We start from the raw sequence: 20,436 nt of genomic DNA, 5'->3' as shown, positions 1-20,436 counted from the left end.
ACTTGGTATGTTGACTTTTGCGCAGACTCCCCGGCAATGGCGCCAGAAATTCTTCTTGCTACCTCTTGAGCACTGCGTTGGATTTCCCCGAAGAGGAAGGGATGATGAAGCAAAGTAGCGTAAGTATTTTCCTCAGTTTTTGAGAACCAAGGTATCAATCCAGTAGGAGGCTACGCTCGAGTCCCTCGTACCTACACAAAAATAATAGCTCAATGCAACCAACGCGCTTAGGGGTTGTCAATCCCTTCACGGTCACTTATGAAAGTGAGATCTGATAGAGATGATAAATAATACTTTTGGTATAGAGATGCAAATTAAAAAGTAAAAGCAAACTAAAAACAAAGCAATAATAAAGTGATGGAGATTGATATGATGAGAAAGAGACCCAGGGGCCAAAGGTTTCACTAGTGGCTTCTCTCAAGAGCATAAGTATTCTACGGTGGGTGAACAAATTACTGTTGAGCAATTGACAGAATTGAGCATAGTTATGAGAATATCTAGGTATGATCATGTATATAGGCATCACGTCCGAGACAAGTAGACCGAAACGATTCTGCATCTACTATGATTACTCCACTCATCGACCGCTATCCAGCATGCATCTAGAGTATTAAGTTAAAAACAGAGTAACGCCTTAAGCAAGATGACATGATGTAGTGGGATAGTTTCATGCAATATGATAAAAACCCATCTTGTTATCCTCGATGGCAACAATACAATACGTGCCTTGTTGCCCCTTCTGTCATTGGGAAAGGACACCGCAAGATCGAACCCAAAGCTAAGCACTTCTCCCATGGCAAGAAAAACCAATCTAGTAGGCCAAGCCAAACTGATAATTCGAAGAGACTTGCAAAGATAACCAATCATACATAAAAGAATTCAGAGAAGATTCAAATATTATTCATAGATAGACTGGATCATAAACCCACAATTCATTGGTCTCAACAAACACACCGCAAAAATAAGATTACATCGAATAGATCTCCACAAGAGAGGGGGAGAACATTGTATTGAGATCCAAAAGGAGAGAAGAAGCCATCTAGCTACTAGCTATGGACCCGTAGGTCTGAAGTAAACTACTCACACTTCATCGGAGGGGCTTGGATGATGATGTCGAAGCCCTCCGTGATCGATGCCCCCTCCGACGGAGCTCCGGAACAGGCCCCAAGATGGGATCTCGTGGATACAGAAAGTTGCGGCGATGGAATTAGGTTTTTGGCTCCATCCCCGATCGTTTGGGGGTACGTGGATATATATAGGAGGAAGAAGTACGTCGGTGGCGCTTTGAGGGGCCCACGAGGCAGGGGGCGCGCCCTAGGGGGGGGGCGCCCTCCACCCTCGTGGCTTTCTTGACGGAGGGTCCAAGTCTCCTGGATCTTATCTGATGAGAAAATCACGTTTCCGAAGGTTTCATTCCGTTTGGACTCCGTTTGATATTCCTTTTCTTCGAAACCCTAAAACAGGCAAAAACAACAATTCTGGGCTGGGTCTCCGGTTAATAGGTTAGTCCCAAAAATAATATAAAAGTGGAAAATAAAGCCCAATAATGTCTAAAACAGTAGATAATATAGCATGGAGCAATCAAAAATTATAGATACGTTGGAGACGTATCAGTAAACTACTCACACTTCATCAGAGAGGCTATGTTGTTGATGTAGAAGCCCTCCATGATCGATGCCCCCTCCCGCGGAGCTCCGGAATAGGCCCCAAGATGGGATCTCGTGGATACAGAAAGTTACGTCGGTGGAATTAGGGTTTTGGCTCTGTATCTGATCGTTTGGGGGTACGTAGGTATATATAGGGGGAAGGAGTACATCGGTGGAGCAACAGGGGGCCCACGAGGGTGGAGGGCGCGCCTGGGTGGGGGGGGGGGGTAGGCGGGCCCCTACCTCGTGGCCTCCTTGTTGGTTGCTTGACGTAGGGTCCAAGTCTCCTGGATCTTGTTCATTCCAAAAATCACGTTCCCGAAGGTTTCATTCCGTTTGGACTCCGTTTGATATTCCTTTTCTTCGAAACCCTAAAATAGGCAAAAATACAGCAATTCTGGGCTGGGCCTCCGGTTAATAGGTTAGTCCTAAAAATAATATAAAAGTGAATAATAAATCCCAATAATGTCCAAAACAGAAGATAATATAGCATGGAGCAATCAAAAATTATAGATACGTTGGAGACGTATCAGTGGATACACTCCCTTGTTGATTTTTCGACCTTCGGTGATGGAGCCTCGGCAGACTTAATGTCAACCAGAAATGTCGTTTAATTATTTTTCTAGAAAATCCAGGCCACTCGATATTTCGTACATATTCTAGCAGAAGTCATGCCAAAATTCATGAAAAATTCCGGCATGACCTTTGCTAAAACAAGACATATCGAGCACCTGAAATTTGCCAGAACAGAAATTAATCAACACTCCAGCAAAACATAGGCCACTCGGAGGTGTAACATGAACATGATCGGCCACTTGGGCAACCACATATCCTATTTGAGCAACACAAGATATATATGTTTTTATCTACATCATATCTTATAGGACTCATATTGACATGGAGATTTGGCTGGTCTCACCTCAAGGCTGGAGGGGGTCGGTGACGGGGACGATGGCGGGGATGATGGAGGGGCTCCTTGATTTCTGCAAAAACAAAAACCCTATAAATAAAACCCTAGCGAACGACATCGATGTGGGAATAATTGATCAAACTAAGAAAATAACAACAAATGTGACATGTTCAACTTGTTCTATTAATTCAAATAGTTCTTACTAAATATAAACTTACTATAAATAGAAATAAACTAAAAAATAAACTAGTTCAACTAGTTATATTAATTTTCTTACTAAAAATACATTAGTTCTATTAATTCAACTAGTTCTTACTAAAACTAAATGGGTTCAACTAGTTTATTAATTTACTTACTAATTATTTTAAACACTTACTAAAAATAGTAAAAAAACACTTACTAAAAGTAGGGAGGAGGGGAAGGGAGGAGGAGGAGAGAGGAGGAGGGGGAGGAGGCCGGTGGGATCGGAGGAGGGAGGGGCGGGGGGAGGAGGGGGAGGGGCGGCCGGAGGAGGAGGGAGGGGGCGGCCGGAGGAGGAGGGAGAGGGGCGGTGGGAGGAGGGCGGCTGGAGGAGGAGGGGGGAGGAGGGAGGAGGGAGTACCTCGGCGAGGAGCAGCGCGACGGCGGCGGCGGACCACGTACGGGTTCGGCGCGGGCGAGAGCGAGTGAGGGAGTGACTGTCCAGGGTGAACCGCTCCAGGATAAGGTAAGTAAGTAGTAGCGCGTTTCAGAGAAACGCGCTACTACTACGGGCCGTAGCGGTAGCGCTGGTCAGTGGTGCGCTCTACTGCTCAGTGGGGCTAGCCATCTGCGCCCAGTACAAATATAGCAGCAGCGCGGTTTGGCGAAACGCGCTGCTGCTAAAGTAGTAGCAGTAGCGCGGTTTATTTAAAAACGCTACTACTAAGTAGCAGTAGCGACCTGTTTTGTTCAGCGCCACTGCTAAGATGCTGTGTATAAGGTTCTCCCTAGTAGTGTTTGTTGCTGATCGGTGACGAGACCGGTTTGGGAAGGGGACCCGGGCAGGTGGCCTCGGTTCCCTCCTCTCCTACAGCGGTCGGGGCGGCCGCGCCTGAGGCATCCACGAGCCCCGACAGCGGGCTATCACCTGCTCAGATGCAGGGGATGATCTGATACGTCTCTGTCGTATCTACTTTTCCAAACACTTTTGCCCTTGTTTTGGACTCTAACTTGCATGATTTGAATGGAACTAACCCGGACTGACGCTGTTTTCAGCAGAATTACCATGATGTTATTTATGTGTAGAAACAAACATTCTTGGAATGACCTGAAACTTCATGGAGCAACTTTTTAGAAAATATAAAAAATACCTGCAAAAGATGAAGGCCAGGGGCCCACCACCTGTCTACAAGGGTGGGGGCGCGCCCCCTACCTCGTGGGCCCCCTGAAGCTCCTCCGACTCCAACTCCAACTCTATATAATGTGTTTCGGGGATAAAAAAAACTAGAGAGAAGAATTTATCGCGTTTTACGATACGGAGCCGCCGCCAAGCCCTAAAACCTCTCGGGAGGGCTGATCTGGAGTCCGTTCGAGGCTCCGGAGAGGGGAATCCGTCGCCATCGTCATCATCAACCATCCTCCATCACCAATTTCATGATGCTCACCGCCGTGCGTGAGTAATTCCATCGTAGGCTTGCTGGACGGTGATGGGTTGGATGAGATCTATCATGTAATCGAGTTAGTTTTGTTAGGGTTTGCTCCCTAGTATCCACTATGTTCTGAGATTGATGTTGCTATGACTTTGCTATGCTTAATGCTTGTCACTAGGGCCCGAGTGCCATGATTTCAGATCTGAACCTATTATGTTTTCATCAATATATGAGTGTTCTTGATCCTATCTTGCAAGTCTATAGTCACCTATTATGTGTTATGATCCGTTAACCCCGAAATGACAATAATCGGGATACTTACCGTAGTTTGAGGAGTTCATGTATTCACTATGTGTTAATGCTTTGTTCCGATACTCTATTAAAAGGAGGCCTTAATATCCCTTAGTTTCCGTAAGGACCCCGCTTCCACGGGAGGGTAGGACAAAAGATGTCATGCAAGTTCTTTTCCATAAGCATGTATGACTATATTCGGAATACATGCCTACATTACATTGATGAACTGGAGCTAGTTCTGTGTCACCCTAGGTTATGACTGTTAGATGATGAACCGCATCCGGCATAATTCTCCATCACCGATCCATTGCCTACGAGCTTTCCATATATTGTTCTTCGCTTTTTTACTTTCCCGTTGCTATTGCTATCATCACTACAAAATACCAAAAACATTACTTTTACTATTGTTACCTTTTGCTACAGTTACCACTAATATCATATTACTTTGCTACTAAATTCTTTGCTGCAGATACTAAGTTTCCAAGTGTGGTTGAATTGACAACTCAGCTGCTAATACTTGAGAATATTCTTTGGCTCCCCTTGTGTCGAATCAATAAATTTGGGTTGAATACTCTACCCTCGAAAACTGTTGCGATCCCCTATACTTGTGGGTTATCAAGACTATTTTCTGGCGCCGTTGCCGGGGAGCATAGCTCTATTCTTTGAGTCACTTGGGATTTATATCTGCTTATCATTATGAAGAACTTGAAAGATCCAAGAACCAAGATTTATCCCTCAACTATGAGGGGAGGTAAGGAACTGCCATCTAGCTCTGCACTTGATTCACCTTCTGTTTTAAGTAAGCTTGCGACACCTAAACCTACTTCTGCTATTCGTTCTGATATGTCACATGTTATTGATGATGCCACTTCTGCTATACATGATACTTATGATGAAACTACTTCTATGCTTGATAGTACTGTGCCACTTGGTGAATTTCTTGATGAACAACTTGCTAGGGCTAGAGAGATTGAAAATATTGAATCTGATAATACTGATGAAATTGATGATGAAGACTTGCCTATTATTCCTGAGGATTATGTTTTTGATAAAGAAGCTTCTTTAGCTATATTAGCTTGCAAGGATAGACACGAACTTAAGAGGATATTAACTAAATGGAATAAGCAATCTCTAAATGCTAGGATGAAACCTGACCCTGTGTTTGCTACTTCACCTATCTGTGTTACCGATAAGGATTATGAATTCTCTGTTGATCCTGATATAATTACTTTGGTTGAATCAGATCCTTTTCATGGCTATGAATCTGAAACTGTTGTGGCACATCTCACTAAATTAAATGATATAGCCACCCTGTTCACTACTGATGAGAGAACTCGTTACTTTTATATCGTTAAAATATTTCCGTTCTCATTAAAGGGTGATGCTAAGATATGGTTTAATTCTCTTGATCCTGGTTGTGTGCGTAGTCCCCAGGATATGATTTATTACTTCTCTGCTAAATATTTCCCTGCTCATAAGAAACAAGCTTGGGGGAGGCTTCTCCAATTACTTAATGCTTTGCCTGATCATCCTCTTAAGAAAAATGAAATACTTGATATCTTTTATAATGGACTAACCGATGCTTCCAGAGATTACCTGGATAGTTGTGCTGGTTTTGTTTTCAGGGAAAGAACACCTAATGAAGCTGAAATTCTATTGAATAATATGTTGACAAATGAAAATAATTGGACACCTCCGGAGCTAATTCCTGAGCCTATTCCTAAACCAACTCCGAAGAAGAGGGGTATTCTATTTCTCAGTCCTGAAGATATGCAAGAGGCAAAGAAATCTATGAAAGAAAAGGTATTAAAGCTAAAGATGTTAAGAATTTACCTCCTATTGAAGAAATACACGGTCTTAATTTACCGCCTGTTGAAGAAACATATGATCTTAATCCTTTACCTATTGAAGAAACTCATGGTCTTGATAATCCGACACAGGTAGTAAAGGTAAATTCTCTCTATAGATATGATAAAGCTGAAATCCCATTTACTAAGTTTGCTAGCGCATGCTTAGATGAGTTTGATAAATTTATGGCTAAGCAAGAAGACTTTAATGCTTATTTTGGTAGACAATTGAAATAAAATACAAATATGTTTGAACGCTTGGATGATTATATGGCTAATGTCAAAAGTGAACTTAAACTTATTAGTAAACATGCTTCTATGGTTACCACTCAAGTAGAACAAGTACTTAAAGCTCAAAATGATTTTCTCAATGAATTGAATAGTAAGAATAATGATAATGCTGTTAGAGTTATGACTAGAGGTGGTAGAATGACTCAGGAACCTTTGTATCCTGAAGGCCATCCTAAGAGAACTGAGCAAGATTCTCACAGAAATAATATAGATGCACCTAGTCCTTCTAAAAGGAAGAAAAAGAAAAATGATAGGACTTTGCATGCCTCTAGTGAACCTATTACTGAAACACCTGAGAATCCAAATGATATTTGTATTTCTGATGCTGAAACTCAATCTGGTAATGAACCTGAAACTAGCGATAATATTAATAATAATGTTCATGATGATACTCAACCTAGTAATGATAATGATATAGAAATTGAACCTACTGTTGATCTTGATAACCCACAATCAAAGAATCAACGATATGATAAGAACGACTTTGTTGCTAGGAAACACGGTAAAGAAAGAGAACCATGGGTTCAGAAACCCATGCCTTTTCCTCCCAAACCATGCAAGAAAAAGGATGATGAGGATTTTGAGCGCTTTGCTGAAATGATTAGACCTATCTTTTTGCGTATGCGATTAACTGATATGCTCAAAATGAATCATTATGCTAAGTATATGAAAGATATTGTTACAAATAAGAGAAAGATACCGGAAGCTAAAATTTCCACCATGCTTGCTAATTATACTTTTGAGGGTGGAATACCTAAGAAATTAGGAGATCCTGGAGTACCCACTATACCATGCTCCATTAAAAGAAACTATGTTAAAACTGCTTTATGTGATCTTGGAGCCGGTGTTAGTGTTATGCCCCTCTCTTTATATCGTAGACTTGATTTGAATAAGTTGACACCTACTGAAATATCTTTGCAAATGGCCGATAAATCAACTGCTATACCTATTGGTATTTGTGAGGATGTGCGTGTTGTAGTTGCAAACGTTACTATTTTAACAGACTTTGTTATTCTTGATATTCCCGAGGACGATAGTATGTCTATTATTCTTGGAAGACCCTTTTTGAATACTGCAGGGGCTGTTATTGATTGCACTAAAGGCAATGTCACTTTTCATGTTAATGGTAATGAGCACACGGTACACTTTCCGAGGAAACAACCTCAAGTTCATAGTATCAACTCTATTGGAAAAATTCCATCGATTATATTTGGAGGTTTTGAATTTCCTCTTCCTACTGTCAAGAAGATATATGATATTCTTATTATTGGGGGTGTGCATATCCCCGTTGAGGTAACATAGTGTTATTCAAAATTTCTCCGGTTCCATGTTATTCGGAATGAGTTCGTTAACAAGACTTGATCAACCTTGTTAGTGGATTCCTTTTGATGATCATGAGATGGATGAAACTAGAAGGCACAACCTTCTGTACCCTCCTTTTACTTTCTGTTATTTATATTAAATAAAATAAAAATAAATATTTTCTGTCTGTTATCTGATTATCCGTGCAATATAAAAATACCCCGAAAATAGAAATTCTCCAAATGCCCTGAAATTTAAATATAATTTTTTTCTGGAATATTTGAAAATATTTGGCAATGAGAACACATCAGGGGGGTCAACCACCTGCCCACAAGGGTGGAGGGCGCGCCCTACCCCCCTGGGCGTGCCCCCTGCCTCGTGGGCCCACGGTGGCCCTCCCCCACTTATCCTTTCACCCACACACTCCTTCCTCCTCAAACATGAATAACCAGCTCAAACCCGAGTCCAAGCTCGTTTTGCTGCCATTTTTGATCTCCTTGCTCAAAGCACCTCTCACAAAATTGCTTGGGGAGATTGTTCCTTGGTATGTGACTCCTCCATTGGTCCAATTAGTTTTTGTTCTAGTGCTTTATTCATTGCAAATTTTCGCTGCCTAGGTGACCATGTTCTTGAGCTTGCATGTCAAATTTATATGGTTTCAAGTAGTTTTGATGCATGATATAGGCTCTAGGCACTTGTAGGAGTAGTTGCTATCAATATTATTGAGTTTGGTTTACTTTCATTTTAAAGTTACTAAAAATTTCAGAATTTTTCAGAAAATGATGAAGAGACCTTTGAGGGGCTCATCGAGCCTAAGCTTGAAGGAAAAGGCACCGAAGCCTAAATATAATATGCCTCGCACCGCGGAGGTTCGTTCGTGTGAATGGCCTTCCGATGATTTCTTGAGAGCAGCCGGGATTTATGAAGATTTTTATGAATTGGCTAAGAATGCCGGCCTCACCGCTTTCCTCCACGACCAACGCGATCAGTATCTCTTACTCACAAATACCTTTGTGCAAAACTTTCATTTCCATTCTAGGAGCTCACCACCTATGGTGGAGTTTCATTTATATGATGAGCATAAGGAGATGTCACTTTATGATTTTTGTCGGGTTTGTTTAGTCCCTTTTGAGGGCAAGACAGAGAAACCACATCTCGAAGATGTGGATGGGTTTACTGATACTATCACTGTAGGGGAAACAAGGGAGGTTTCCGATGCATGAATCACTATCATACATTTTCCTGTTTTACGCTATTTTGCACTATTTGCTAGTCTTTGTTTAATTGGTCGCGGAAACTGTGGAAACCTTAGTATCCCTGATATTATTATTTTGCTCCACGGTTTATTCGGTGATAACTCTGTTAGTATGGGCGGAATTATTGCTAAACGGTTATGTCTGAACCGTACAAAGGGCCCCATCTTTGGAGGCATCTATGCTTCACGCCTAGCTGCACATTTTAACATACCTATTAGGTATTATGAGAAGGAAGAAAAAGTGCTGCCTCGTGTTTATTTAGATTATAAAAGTATGGTGGGACATGATTTCATTGTTAAGAATAGGTGTTTGACGCGAGAAAAATCTTATTAAGCTCTCCGGGAGAAAGGAAGAGGGGGAGTTTGAATTTCTCTCATGCACCGGGGAAAAAGAAAAATGCGGGCGTGCCAGTGTACCGTAGTACACAAAGAAAAGTGATACGGGAAACAAGTATTTCATTTATCTCTTTGGATGAACAAAATTACAAGATCCCATAAAAATTGGTTGCGCTCCGTGGCCTACTAGCGCGGCCTGCCTGACTATGGCGACGTGCGATCTCCTGGTTCCCGGGGCCTCGAAAGGCTCCCGGTTAATTACTCCTGTGGGTTGCTCCACGAGATACCTCCGATTAAGCCGTGTGGTCGTCTTCGTTGTCTTCGCTTCGCGTTCTCCAAGCATGATGATGATGGTGTGTGTGTGGTGTGGGCGGCGGCAAAGCCCGTTTCCTCGTCGGTACACGTGCCGCTCAAAACATGGCTTTGTGCTGGCCATGTTCGCCCTCGCCGTCGCGCCTCGTCGGTCTTGACAGCGTTGATGTTGTCGATGTTGAAGTTGCATGGGTCCCGCTTGGCTCGGACTTCTTGACGATGTAGCGGTTTCGTCGGGGTACACAAGGGGTTCGCCTCGTGGGAGTATTCTTAAGGAGACCGGCGTCGGTGTAAAACCAACACACGCTCATGTTGGCATTGCTGGTGTGGTTGGCGCCTCGTCTTGGTTGGATGCCAAATTTACGACGGTCCCTCAAGACAAGGGCACCACCTCACGAGACCATCGGGAGTTAGTGTTGGTGAAGTCACGTCACCTCCTCGCCACCACGCCTCGTGTTCACGGGCTCCATGTCGTGGCCAACGCCATGTGGTGGTGCCTCGTCTCGACTAGACGCCGAGTTTACGGCGGTCCGCCAAGATAAGGGCATCCCTCACTAGGTCGTGGTAAGATCTTCGTAAAGTCACATCGCCTTCCCACCGTCGCGCATCGTCATCATGGGCTTCAGGTTGTGCATAGCATCATGCGGCACCATCTTCTCCTCTGAGTCACGGACAGCATCGCCTAGCACCATCTTCTTCTCCGTCTTGTGGGCTTCAAGTCATGGGCAACACCGGGGTGTGCGTCATCTTCGTGGTTCCAGGTCGCGGGCTCCGTCTTGACGAGGTAGACATCGGTGCTGTCGTCCCGCGAGCTCCACGCCTCCGTCCTCCATGACACCAGCTTGACGATGTTGATGATGGACGCCGTCCTGGCACCCTTGTGAGCTCCACACATCCATCCTCCATGGCGCCAGCTTGATGAAGAAGACGATGGGCATCATCCTAGCGAGCTCCGTCTCGCTATCCTCTGTGGAACGTGGTGGCATCCCCACGAGCTCCACGCGCTCTGGGCTCCAACTTAATGGAGTTGACGTTGGTGGCGTCCTCCTTGCAAGCTCCATGCCATGATCCTCCGCGGGACCGGGTTGATGATGTTGGCGACGGGTGTCGTCTTGCGAACTCCGTGGCACCATCCACCATGGCACGACGACAGCATCCTCACGAGCCTCCACGCCTTCGTCCTCCATGGCGCCGGCTTGATGAAGTTGACACTGGCGTCATCTTGGTGAACTCCGCGCCGCGGTCCATCGCGGCACGGCGGCGGCAACCTCGCGAGCCTCCACACCTTCGTCCTCCAATGCGCCGGCTTGATGAAGAAAACAAGGGCGTCATCCTAGCGAGCTCCATGTCACCATCCACGGCGGCATCCTCGCGAGCCTCGCGCTTCCGGGGCTCCAGCTTAACGAAGTAGACGTCGGCTTGAAGTAGAGAGTGGCGGCGTTGTCTCCATGGGCGGCCACCATGGAGGAGTCCAACGGGCTGCGCGCCGGTAGCACCACGTCGTCTTCAAGGGAGGTCACCATGGAGTCGCCGAGCTCGAAGGAGCCCACAGCGGCGAGCATCACGAACAATGACCTTCATCTCCATGGTCTCCCGGTGGATGCTTGCTGCTCCATGGAATCGCCTCGGGCTGCGTGGTGCTCCGAGACTTGTGTTGCCATATTTTCTCCGTCGGATCACCTCTCCACGGGCAGTTCTTCGCTCCTAACACTCCTCGAGTGTTCTTGGGTATCCTGCAAAATAAATGATAACACATAGGAAAAGAAGATCATTGCGTGGTTACGTGTGTATCTTTCAGCACGCGTGTTTCCCCGGCCAGCGCATACGCACGTCCGCCGCTCATATTATCTCCACGACGCTGCCGCCTCAGGCGCGTCTCATCCTCGCCACCGCCGCCACGGGCGCGTCTTCTTCTGCGTGTTTTCTTTCTCCCCTCTGCCTCGGTACGTCGGCTCAGCCCCGCTTGATGGACAGATCCTCCATAGGTTCTCCTCTCCTCCCCTCTGCTGCGTACGTGAGGTCTTGGCTCCTCCTCATGGTGTTGTATTTATATACCAGGGCGCCGGGTCAACTTCCCCTCGTCCAAGTTGATGCCCTCGGCCGCCTCCTCGGAAGGAACATATTTATTCCTTGTACATGCTCCGATCAGATTTCTTAATCCCACAACATATGTTCTTGACGCACACGACTGCAAAACAAATATGCCTTGTACACATATCCAGTGGTCAGTCTTTCCAAACGTGCTAGCTTTCCTTCTTTCTGATGTACGTATTCCAATTCTACACCGTGAGCTGGATATTGTGCAGGTATTCGGGGATGTATAATTTCTTTCTTGCCGGCCGGACGAAGATACTCAAATACAGGTATGTACGCGAGCTTGACGGTATACAAATACTTAAATACATAAGTGTGTATATGTATCTAAGCTAGTTATCTCTAGAATAAAAGCGAAAGTGGCCAGGACGATGTGTGTGCATGCACACGTAGTAGTTGCACCATGATTTCATGCATGCATGTGCATATACAAGTACGTGCTCGCATGTGCCATGCAATGGTATTTTGCCTTTGCATCAAAACTTCTCTTTGTATGTATAACCTGTGTGAAAATTCATCAATAAAAAGAAATTATTATTTTATGCAATAGTGCACAAAAACCCCTCGAATAATAGGGAAGGAGAGCTTAAATACAAATTGTTCTTTGATAAACATCATCCTAAGACTATTACCCTATCCGCTCCTTCTTTGTTTAATTTATCTGTAGGCCAGTACCTTGTTCTGTTAGAGGCTATTCACGTCTATCGGAACCCTACATCAGCCATGGAGCCAGAGCCGGAACTACAAGTTGATCCTTCACGACAGTCTAATTATCAGTGGGATCCGGAGATGATTGCCAACCAATGACAATCGGAGTCTTCTTCCTCTTCACAGTACGACCCCAACTACTATTATGGATATCCGCCAGGCCAGCCGTGGCCATAGACCAACTTAGGCCAAAAGCCTAAGCTTGGGGGAGTACGTATTTCCCACCGACATTATATTTATGTTCACACACTCATTGCTAGTTGTCGGTGCTCATACTTTTTCATTTTAATATCCATGCTAGTTTATTTCCCTTTTTATGCTATCTTCTTGTGTGTTTAATAAACCTTAAGAAAAACTAAAAAAATTAGTTGTAGATTTTAATTAGTTTAATTTTCATGCTTGTAGTAGTAATTAAAAAGAAAACCCAAAAAATTTCCTGTTCTTCTTTTGCTTGTTGGAAGTTTTCCCGTGTAAATAGTTTTATTTCTTTTCTTTTCTTTGGGGGTCGATAGGAGAAGACCATAATTAAATTGTTGAAGTGGCTCTTATATACATTATTGTTGATCTGACAAAAGAGACCATATTGCCTTGTCTTCTCCTGTTTATTGAATGCTTGCAGATTCCAGCTTAGTCCAATGCACGTGCATTATTATTATTATTCACATCGTTCGGTCATGCAAGTGAAAGGCAATTATGACGATATATGATGGACTCACTGAGATAAGAAAAGCTGGTATGAACTCGACCTCTTTTGTTTTTGTAAATATGATTAGTTCATCGTTCCTGATTCAGCCTATTATGAATAAACATGTTTGCAATGACAACTAGAGATCGTAGTTTCTTGTGCCATGCTTGATTAGCTATGAGTTATAATGGTTTACCTTGCGTGCCAACACATGCTATTAAAATGGTTGTGATGTGGTATGATAGGGTGGTATCCTCATCTGAATGATTTAAGTGACTTGACTTGACGCATGTTCACGCATGTAGTTGAAACAAAATCAACATAGCCTTCACGATATTTATGTTCATGGTGGATTATATCCTACTCATGCTTGCATTCAGTGTTGATTAATTTCAATGCATGTTCATGACTGTTATCGCTCTCTAGCTGGTCGCTTCCCAGTCTTTTGCTAGCCTTCACCTGTACTAAGTGGGAATACTGCTTGTGCATCCAACCCCTTAAACCCCAAAGTTATTCCACATGAGTCCACTATACCTACCCATATATGGTATCTACCTGCCGTTCCAAGTAAATTTGTATGTGCCAAACTCTAAACCTTCAAACAAATATCCTGTTTTGTATGCTCGAATAGCTCATGTATCAACTAGGGTTGTTCGTATTTTCCATGTTAGGCGGGTTATTCTCAAGAGGAGTGGACTCCGCTCCTCACTCACGAGATAAATGACTGGTCACCGGGATGCCCAGTCCCATGCTTTATGCAAACTAAATCAAAATAATTACAAACAAAACTCCCCGTAGGACTCTTGTTAGTTGGAGGCACTTGTTGTTTCGAGCAAGCCATGGATTGATGCTTGTTGGTGGAAGGGGGAGTATAAACTTTACCATTCTGTTTGGGAACCGCCTATAATATATGTAGCATGGAAGATATCGCCATCTCTTGGTTGTTATGATGACAATGAAAGTATACCGCTCAAAATATTATTCATCTCTATTGCAAAACCGAGCTCTGGCACCTCCACAAATCGCTGCTTCCCTCTGTGAATGGCCTATCTATTTACTTTTATACTGAGTCATCATCCTCTTATTAAAAAGCACCGGTTGGAGAGTACCGCTGTCATTTGCATTCATTACTATTAGTTTGCATTGAGTATGACTCGACTGGATCTCTTTTACCATGAATTACAACGTCTAGTCAGTCCTTGGTCTTTAAAGGTGCTCTACATTTATGTTTTACGGTCTCAGAAAGGGCTAGCGAGATACCATCTTGTTATATCATATTATGATTGTTTTGAGAAAGTGTTGTCATCCGAGATTTATTATTATTGTTCGCTAGTTGATTATGCTATTGATATGAGTAAACTTGAGACCTAAGAGTTATTGCGAATATGGTTAGTTATAATCTTTGCTGAAAACTTGAATGCTGACTTTACATATTTACAACAACAAGAGCAAACAGAGTTTGTAAAAGTTTTTCTTTATTACTTTCAGTTTGTCAACTGAATTGCTTGAGGACAAGCAAAGGTTTAAACTTGGGGAGTTGATACATATCCGTCATATCTACTTTTACAAACACTTTTTCCCTTCTTTTGGACTCTAACTTGCATTATTTGAATGGAACTAACCGGACTGATGTTGTTTTCAGCAGAATCACCATGGTGTTATTTATGTGCAGAAACAAACGTTCTCGGAATGACCTGAAACTTCACGGAGCAACTTTTTGGAAAATATAAAAAATACCTGCAAAAGATAAAGGCTAGGGGGCCCACCACCTGTCCACGAGGTAGGGGGCGCGCCCTACCCCCTAGGGCGCGCCCCCTACCTCGTGGGCCCCCCTGAAGCTCCTCCGACTCCAACTCCAACTCTATATATTGTGTTTCGGGGAGAAAAAAACCAGAGAGAAGAATTTATCACGTTTTACGATACGGAGCCGCCGCCAAGCCCTAAAATCTCTCGGGAGGGCTGATCTGGAGTCCGTTCGGGGCTCCGGAGAGGGGAATCCATCGCCATCGTCATCATGAACCATCCTCCATCACCAATTTCATGATGCTCACCGCCGTGCGTGAGTAATTCCATCATAGGCTTGCTGGACGGTGATGGGTTGGATGAGATCTATCATGTAATCGAGTTAGTTTTGTTAGGGTTTGATCCCTAGTATCCACTATGTTCTGAGATTGATATTGCTATGACTTTGCTATGCTTAATGCTTGTCACTGGGGCCCGAGTGCCATGATTTTAGATCTGAACCTATTATGTTTTCATCAATATATGAGTGTTCTTGATCCTATCTTGCAAGTCTATATTCACCTATTATGTGTTATGATCCGTTAACCCCGAAGTGACAATAATCGGGATACTTACCGGTGATGACCGTAGTTTGAGGAGTTCATGTATTCACTATGTGTTAATGCTTTGTTCCGGTACTCTATTAAAAAGAGGCCTTAATATCCCTTAGTTTCCGTAAGGACCCCGCTGCCATGGGAGGGTAGGACAAAAGATGTCATGCAAGTTCTTTTCCATAAGCACGTATGACTATATTCGGAATACATGCCTACATTACATTGATGAACTGGAGCTAGTTCTGTGTCACCCTAGGTTATGACTGTTACATGATGAACCGCATCCGTCATAATTCTCCATAACCGATCCATTGCCTACGAGCTTTCCATATATTTTTCTTCGCTTATTTACTTTCCCGTTGCTATTGCTATCATCACTACAAAATACCAAAAACATTACTTTTACTATTGTTACCATTTGCTATCGTTACCACTACTATCATATTACTTTGCTACTAAATACTTTGCTGCAGATACTAAGTTTCCAGGTGTGGTTGAATTGACAACTCAGCTGCTAATACTTGAGAATATTCTTTGGCACCCCTTGTGTCGAATCAATAAATTTCGGTTGAATACTCTACCCTCGAAAACTGTTGTGATCCCCTATACTTGTGGGTTATCAAGATCCAGCCGTTGCCGGCCGGGGTGGTTGAGGCATCATCTAGCCAGCGGGCAGGGTCGGGTGGGGAGCGGGGCCAGGCGGCTCCCGCACCCACCTATCCTAGCGCATTTTTGGAGGGGACGCCGACTGTGCGGGCCGCGTTTCCTTCCAGTCTGAGGGACGGGCAAGGTGAGGATCATGGGCAGGTGGCTCAGCACTCACCTCCCCCGCACTCGCCGGGGGCGCTCGGGACCCCGTCGGTGCCTGCGGCGGATCTTGGGGCCTTTTCGGATGCTGCAGCCTGGCCGTGTGTTGGGGGTGGTGCTGGAGGCCTTACCCCACACGGGGCCACGTGAGAGGAGGTCATCGCTTTTGGAGGCATTCTGGATCCTGTTTCTGAGGGGCGACAGATGAGTTGCCGCCTCCAGGACCAGCCGGATGTTGATGACATGCAGTTGAGGTGCGCCATGCGGGCGGCCAAGCTTCGTGACATTGAGGTCACTATTGGTATGTCGGTCAACACTTCATTCCATTCTGCATTTTTTCTAATAATGAGATTATTAATAATGCAAATCAGTTAGGAGTTTCACTAGGTAGTAATGATAGTGAAATTTCTAAATCTGTTAATGATATCCTGGATCTTGAAGCGGAACGCGCTTTAGAACTGATTCACAACTTAGCAGCGGTCAAACCTATAAACGATTCCGACATAGTGGCGTTGGGGGTCAGGGTGCATGATCCTTTTTGTGCGGATCTTGCCCCATCCCTCCCTGGGATTGAGGAGGATGACGGTGTTATTCCCCTTCGGGATATTGCCCCAATCGAGGATAGGGATGTTACATCCACGGAGCCCCGTTGTGAGGACCAGGTGGAGGATCAAAATAAACCTAAACGAAAGTGGAGGCAAAAGATCTATCCAGCCTCGGCGGTGCGTAGAAGTTCTACTACTATAAAATTTCATGATGAATTATGAGAGGAATTTTTTGGAATAGCAGAGGTCTGACAGACTTGGCTAAAAGAAGATTTCTAGTGGATGCTTCTATAGAACATACGGGCGGAGGGGCGGGAGGGGGAAGTACCCCAGTGGCGCCGGCAGGCGTGGGTGGGGCGGGGCGGGCAGCGACGGCCCGCGAGATGTCCTGGTGGCGAGGATGGTGTGATGGACACGGACCTTGACCTTTTTTCTCCGGCGTTCCTCCAAGCGTAAATACGCGGCGATAGACTGGAAGGTCGGGTTCGGCAGCAGGGAGAGGTTCGACGCCATGTTGCCAAAGTCCTCGTTGAGGCCGACGATGAGGATGCTAAGCATGAGCTCGTCTAACACCTTGGCGCCGATGTCACAGAGTTCGTCGGCGAGGCGCGTGAGGCGCATGCAGTAGTCGCCGATGAGGAATCATCTTGGTGGCACCCGAAAAATTCCTGCTGCAAAAACACAATACGTTGAAGCTTATTGTCGGTGAAGAGGTTGTTGATCTTGGTCCACACGGCACACGCGTCGTCATCCTCCGAGACGACCGTGTGGAAGATGTCCGAGGAGACGGTGAGGTAGAAACACCGGATGAGGGAGGCCTCAATGGCCGCCCAGTCCGGATCATCCGCCATGAGTTCGCCATCCACGGTCCCGTCGACGTGCTCGAGAAGGTGGTACTCGCGGAAGACGAGGTTGAAGTAGGTCTTCCATGCGTAGTACGAGGAGGTGGATTGGTAGAGCTTGATGGGAACGCGGGTGTGGATGTCGAGATCACGGACGGCGGTGGCGTCAGGCACAAGTCCGGCGAACGGGTTGGAGTTGCTGGAGTGGGGAGACTCCATGGGAGCAGCGGCAAGGGGAAGGTTGCGGCGGCTCGGGTGGGTGGAGGCTAGTGGCGGCAGCGCGGGTTAGGGTTAGGGTTTTGGGGCGCGACGGCGACTAGGGGAGGGCGGCAGCGCAAGGGAGGCGGCGACAGCAGCTGTAGGGCGCGGCGGCGGGTTGGTGCGGAAGGTTGGAATAGGATCGGCGTGCTAAACTGATACCATGTTAGTTCGGAAGAATGAGATTGCACGAATCGATAATCATTGATCGTGTGCATGGTGCAAATATATAGGTACAGGGTGGACCGGCCTCTACTTGTCTCCCAAGATGTACAAATATACGAGGGGAGAGAGAGAGATACAACGGTATAAATACAGACCCAAGTACTATACATATGCAGTGTACAACGTACGCTCAACAGTAACTTAGACTAGTAGCGTGCATATGTTGCTGGTCTATAGTACTATATTTATAGTGTGTGTATCATGTAAGCCTTTATTCATTTAAAGATAAATTCATTTACTTTGGCGTGCGTTATGTTAGCGTAACATATTATGTTATCACAAACATCACTTTTCTCATTAACTACTTGTCATATGTGCAAATTTATTTTGGAATGTATATGTTACTGGTCTAAATTACTCCACTATGACCAGGCTAAGAGCATCTCCAGCCGTTGGCCTCCCCAGGAGGCATTTTTCTCGCCGCCTGGGGGGCTGCCGGCGAGAATTTTACTCCGGAGCTCAAATCTCTTCCAGTCGTTGCCCCCCTCACCCCCACCCCACCCACAGGCAGACCGCGGAGTCACCAACAACGTCCCCGACCAAGCCCCCCTCGCCGCCGGGATCGCCAGCCAATACAACCACGCCGTCCGCGGCCTCGGCGCTACTGCGAATCGCCGTGCTGTCCATCGCCGCGGTCTCCGAGCTCGACCGCCGACGCCCCGTCCTCGTGTCCCGCGTGCCCAGTGTTCGGCCGAGTCGTGGCGCAGGAGAGGCAACGCTCGCAGGCGCGGTGCGCGGTCGGGTCGAGGCCGGCAGGGGCGGGCACGAGCGTGAGGAGCGGCCGACGAGGGGACGTGCAGCCGCAGGTCAGGGCGATGCGTGAGGTGGGGAGCACGGACGAGGTGGCGAGTGGGCGGAGTCGGCACGCGGGGCAGGTGGAGCTGGTCGCGGCAACTCGGCAAAGGGAGGAGCCGGCGGGGGCGAGGAGGCGAACGGGCGGCGAGCCGGTCAGCGGACGGGGCCGGACCCAGCGCCGCTGCTGGAGTCGAGGACGAGCACTTCAGGGGCCTGGCCGGCTCCGACACCGCCTCCCGCCGCGGACTGGCGTTGTTCCAGCGCGGGACTACTACCTGGATGACGAGAAGAGCAGGGCGGTGGCGCGCGACGAGCATCAGGGGGAGTGCCCGCGGGATCCGGCCGGAGAGGCGGCGAGCTCGATGGCGCGGTGGAGGCTGGCAGGGAGGGGGTCGGAGAGGCGGTTGCCAGCGAGGTTGGGGAGGGCCGCAGCGAGGGAGAGAGGTTGGGGAGGGCTACAGCGAGAGAGAGAGGTTGGGGAGAGCGGGGTGAGTTCACGTGGGTGGGCCCCGGAGAAAAAGGTGAGGAGAGAGGGAGTGTGAGACTGACGGCGGGCCCAACCGCATGCAAAACACTCTCTCTCCTCCCCCAGCTGCCCCTAAGATCCTGGGAATGGGATGAGAGTGCCGGCCATAGTTTTGGCCAAATCCGGCGATATTTGTAGTTCTGGGGGCGTGAGTGGAAACTTTTTTGACCATCGGGGCTGGAAAAGTGCTCTTGGGGGCCTTCCTGGGACGGGTGGAGATGCTCTAAGGGTGATGGAAGCGAACGAGTTAGCGCCGTACTCGCGTGAAAAAAGGATAATGATTTACAACGGCCAACCTACCCAAACGTTCCGCCGGCCACGTGCATGCCATTTGATCGAGCGACATTCAACTCTCCAACGCGTGTCACGTGTCCCCTCTCGACCTGGCCGACAGGACTGCTCGCCTTGCTCCCTTATCCTTTTCTCATGTCATCTCTAACCTCTCATCTGTCAAGCTGGTTCCCTCCTCTCCTCACGGCCTCTTCGTCGCCACACCCGTATTCACGGTGCGGTCTCCAAGGAAGCTGGTGTTGCATCAGACATCGATCGGCGTTGGAAATGACAACTACAGAAACGTGCGTCGCTAAATGTTGCGGTGCTGCTATCGCGACGGACAAACTAGCTACGACGACAGTGACCATGAGCTGCACGTTTTGCTGGAACCGGCGAATATGGGTGCTGCAACTGGCGATGGATGAAGCTACTACCGGCACCATTTTTTGCTGCAACCATTCATGGTCAGCTGCGCCCACGCGATGGCGGCGACGTCGTTTTATTACAACCATCGTTGTTTTTTGGTACCACCAATTTTT

General features: G+C 46.5%; 1 protein-coding gene across 1 annotated transcript; it reads right to left on the bottom strand.

The window, feature by feature from the left end:
* Nucleotides 1-17,544: 17,544 nt before the first annotated feature.
* On the bottom strand, nt 17,545-18,039 carry LOC147963545 (uncharacterized). The gene has a single exon (XM_087529613.1). The coding sequence runs from the start codon at nt 18,037-18,039 to the stop codon at nt 17,545-17,547; it is 495 nt and encodes a 164-aa protein (XP_087385739.1).
* Between the last annotated feature and the right edge of the window lie 2,397 nt (nt 18,040-20,436).

Source organism: Triticum urartu, chromosome 6A (genome assembly GCF_056163025.1).
Source record: "Triticum urartu cultivar PI428250 chromosome 6A, HENAU_Tu73, whole genome shotgun sequence".
Classification (NCBI taxonomy): domain Eukaryota; kingdom Viridiplantae; phylum Streptophyta; class Magnoliopsida; order Poales; family Poaceae; genus Triticum; species Triticum urartu.
This window is presented reverse-complemented; position numbering and strand designations above follow the sequence as displayed.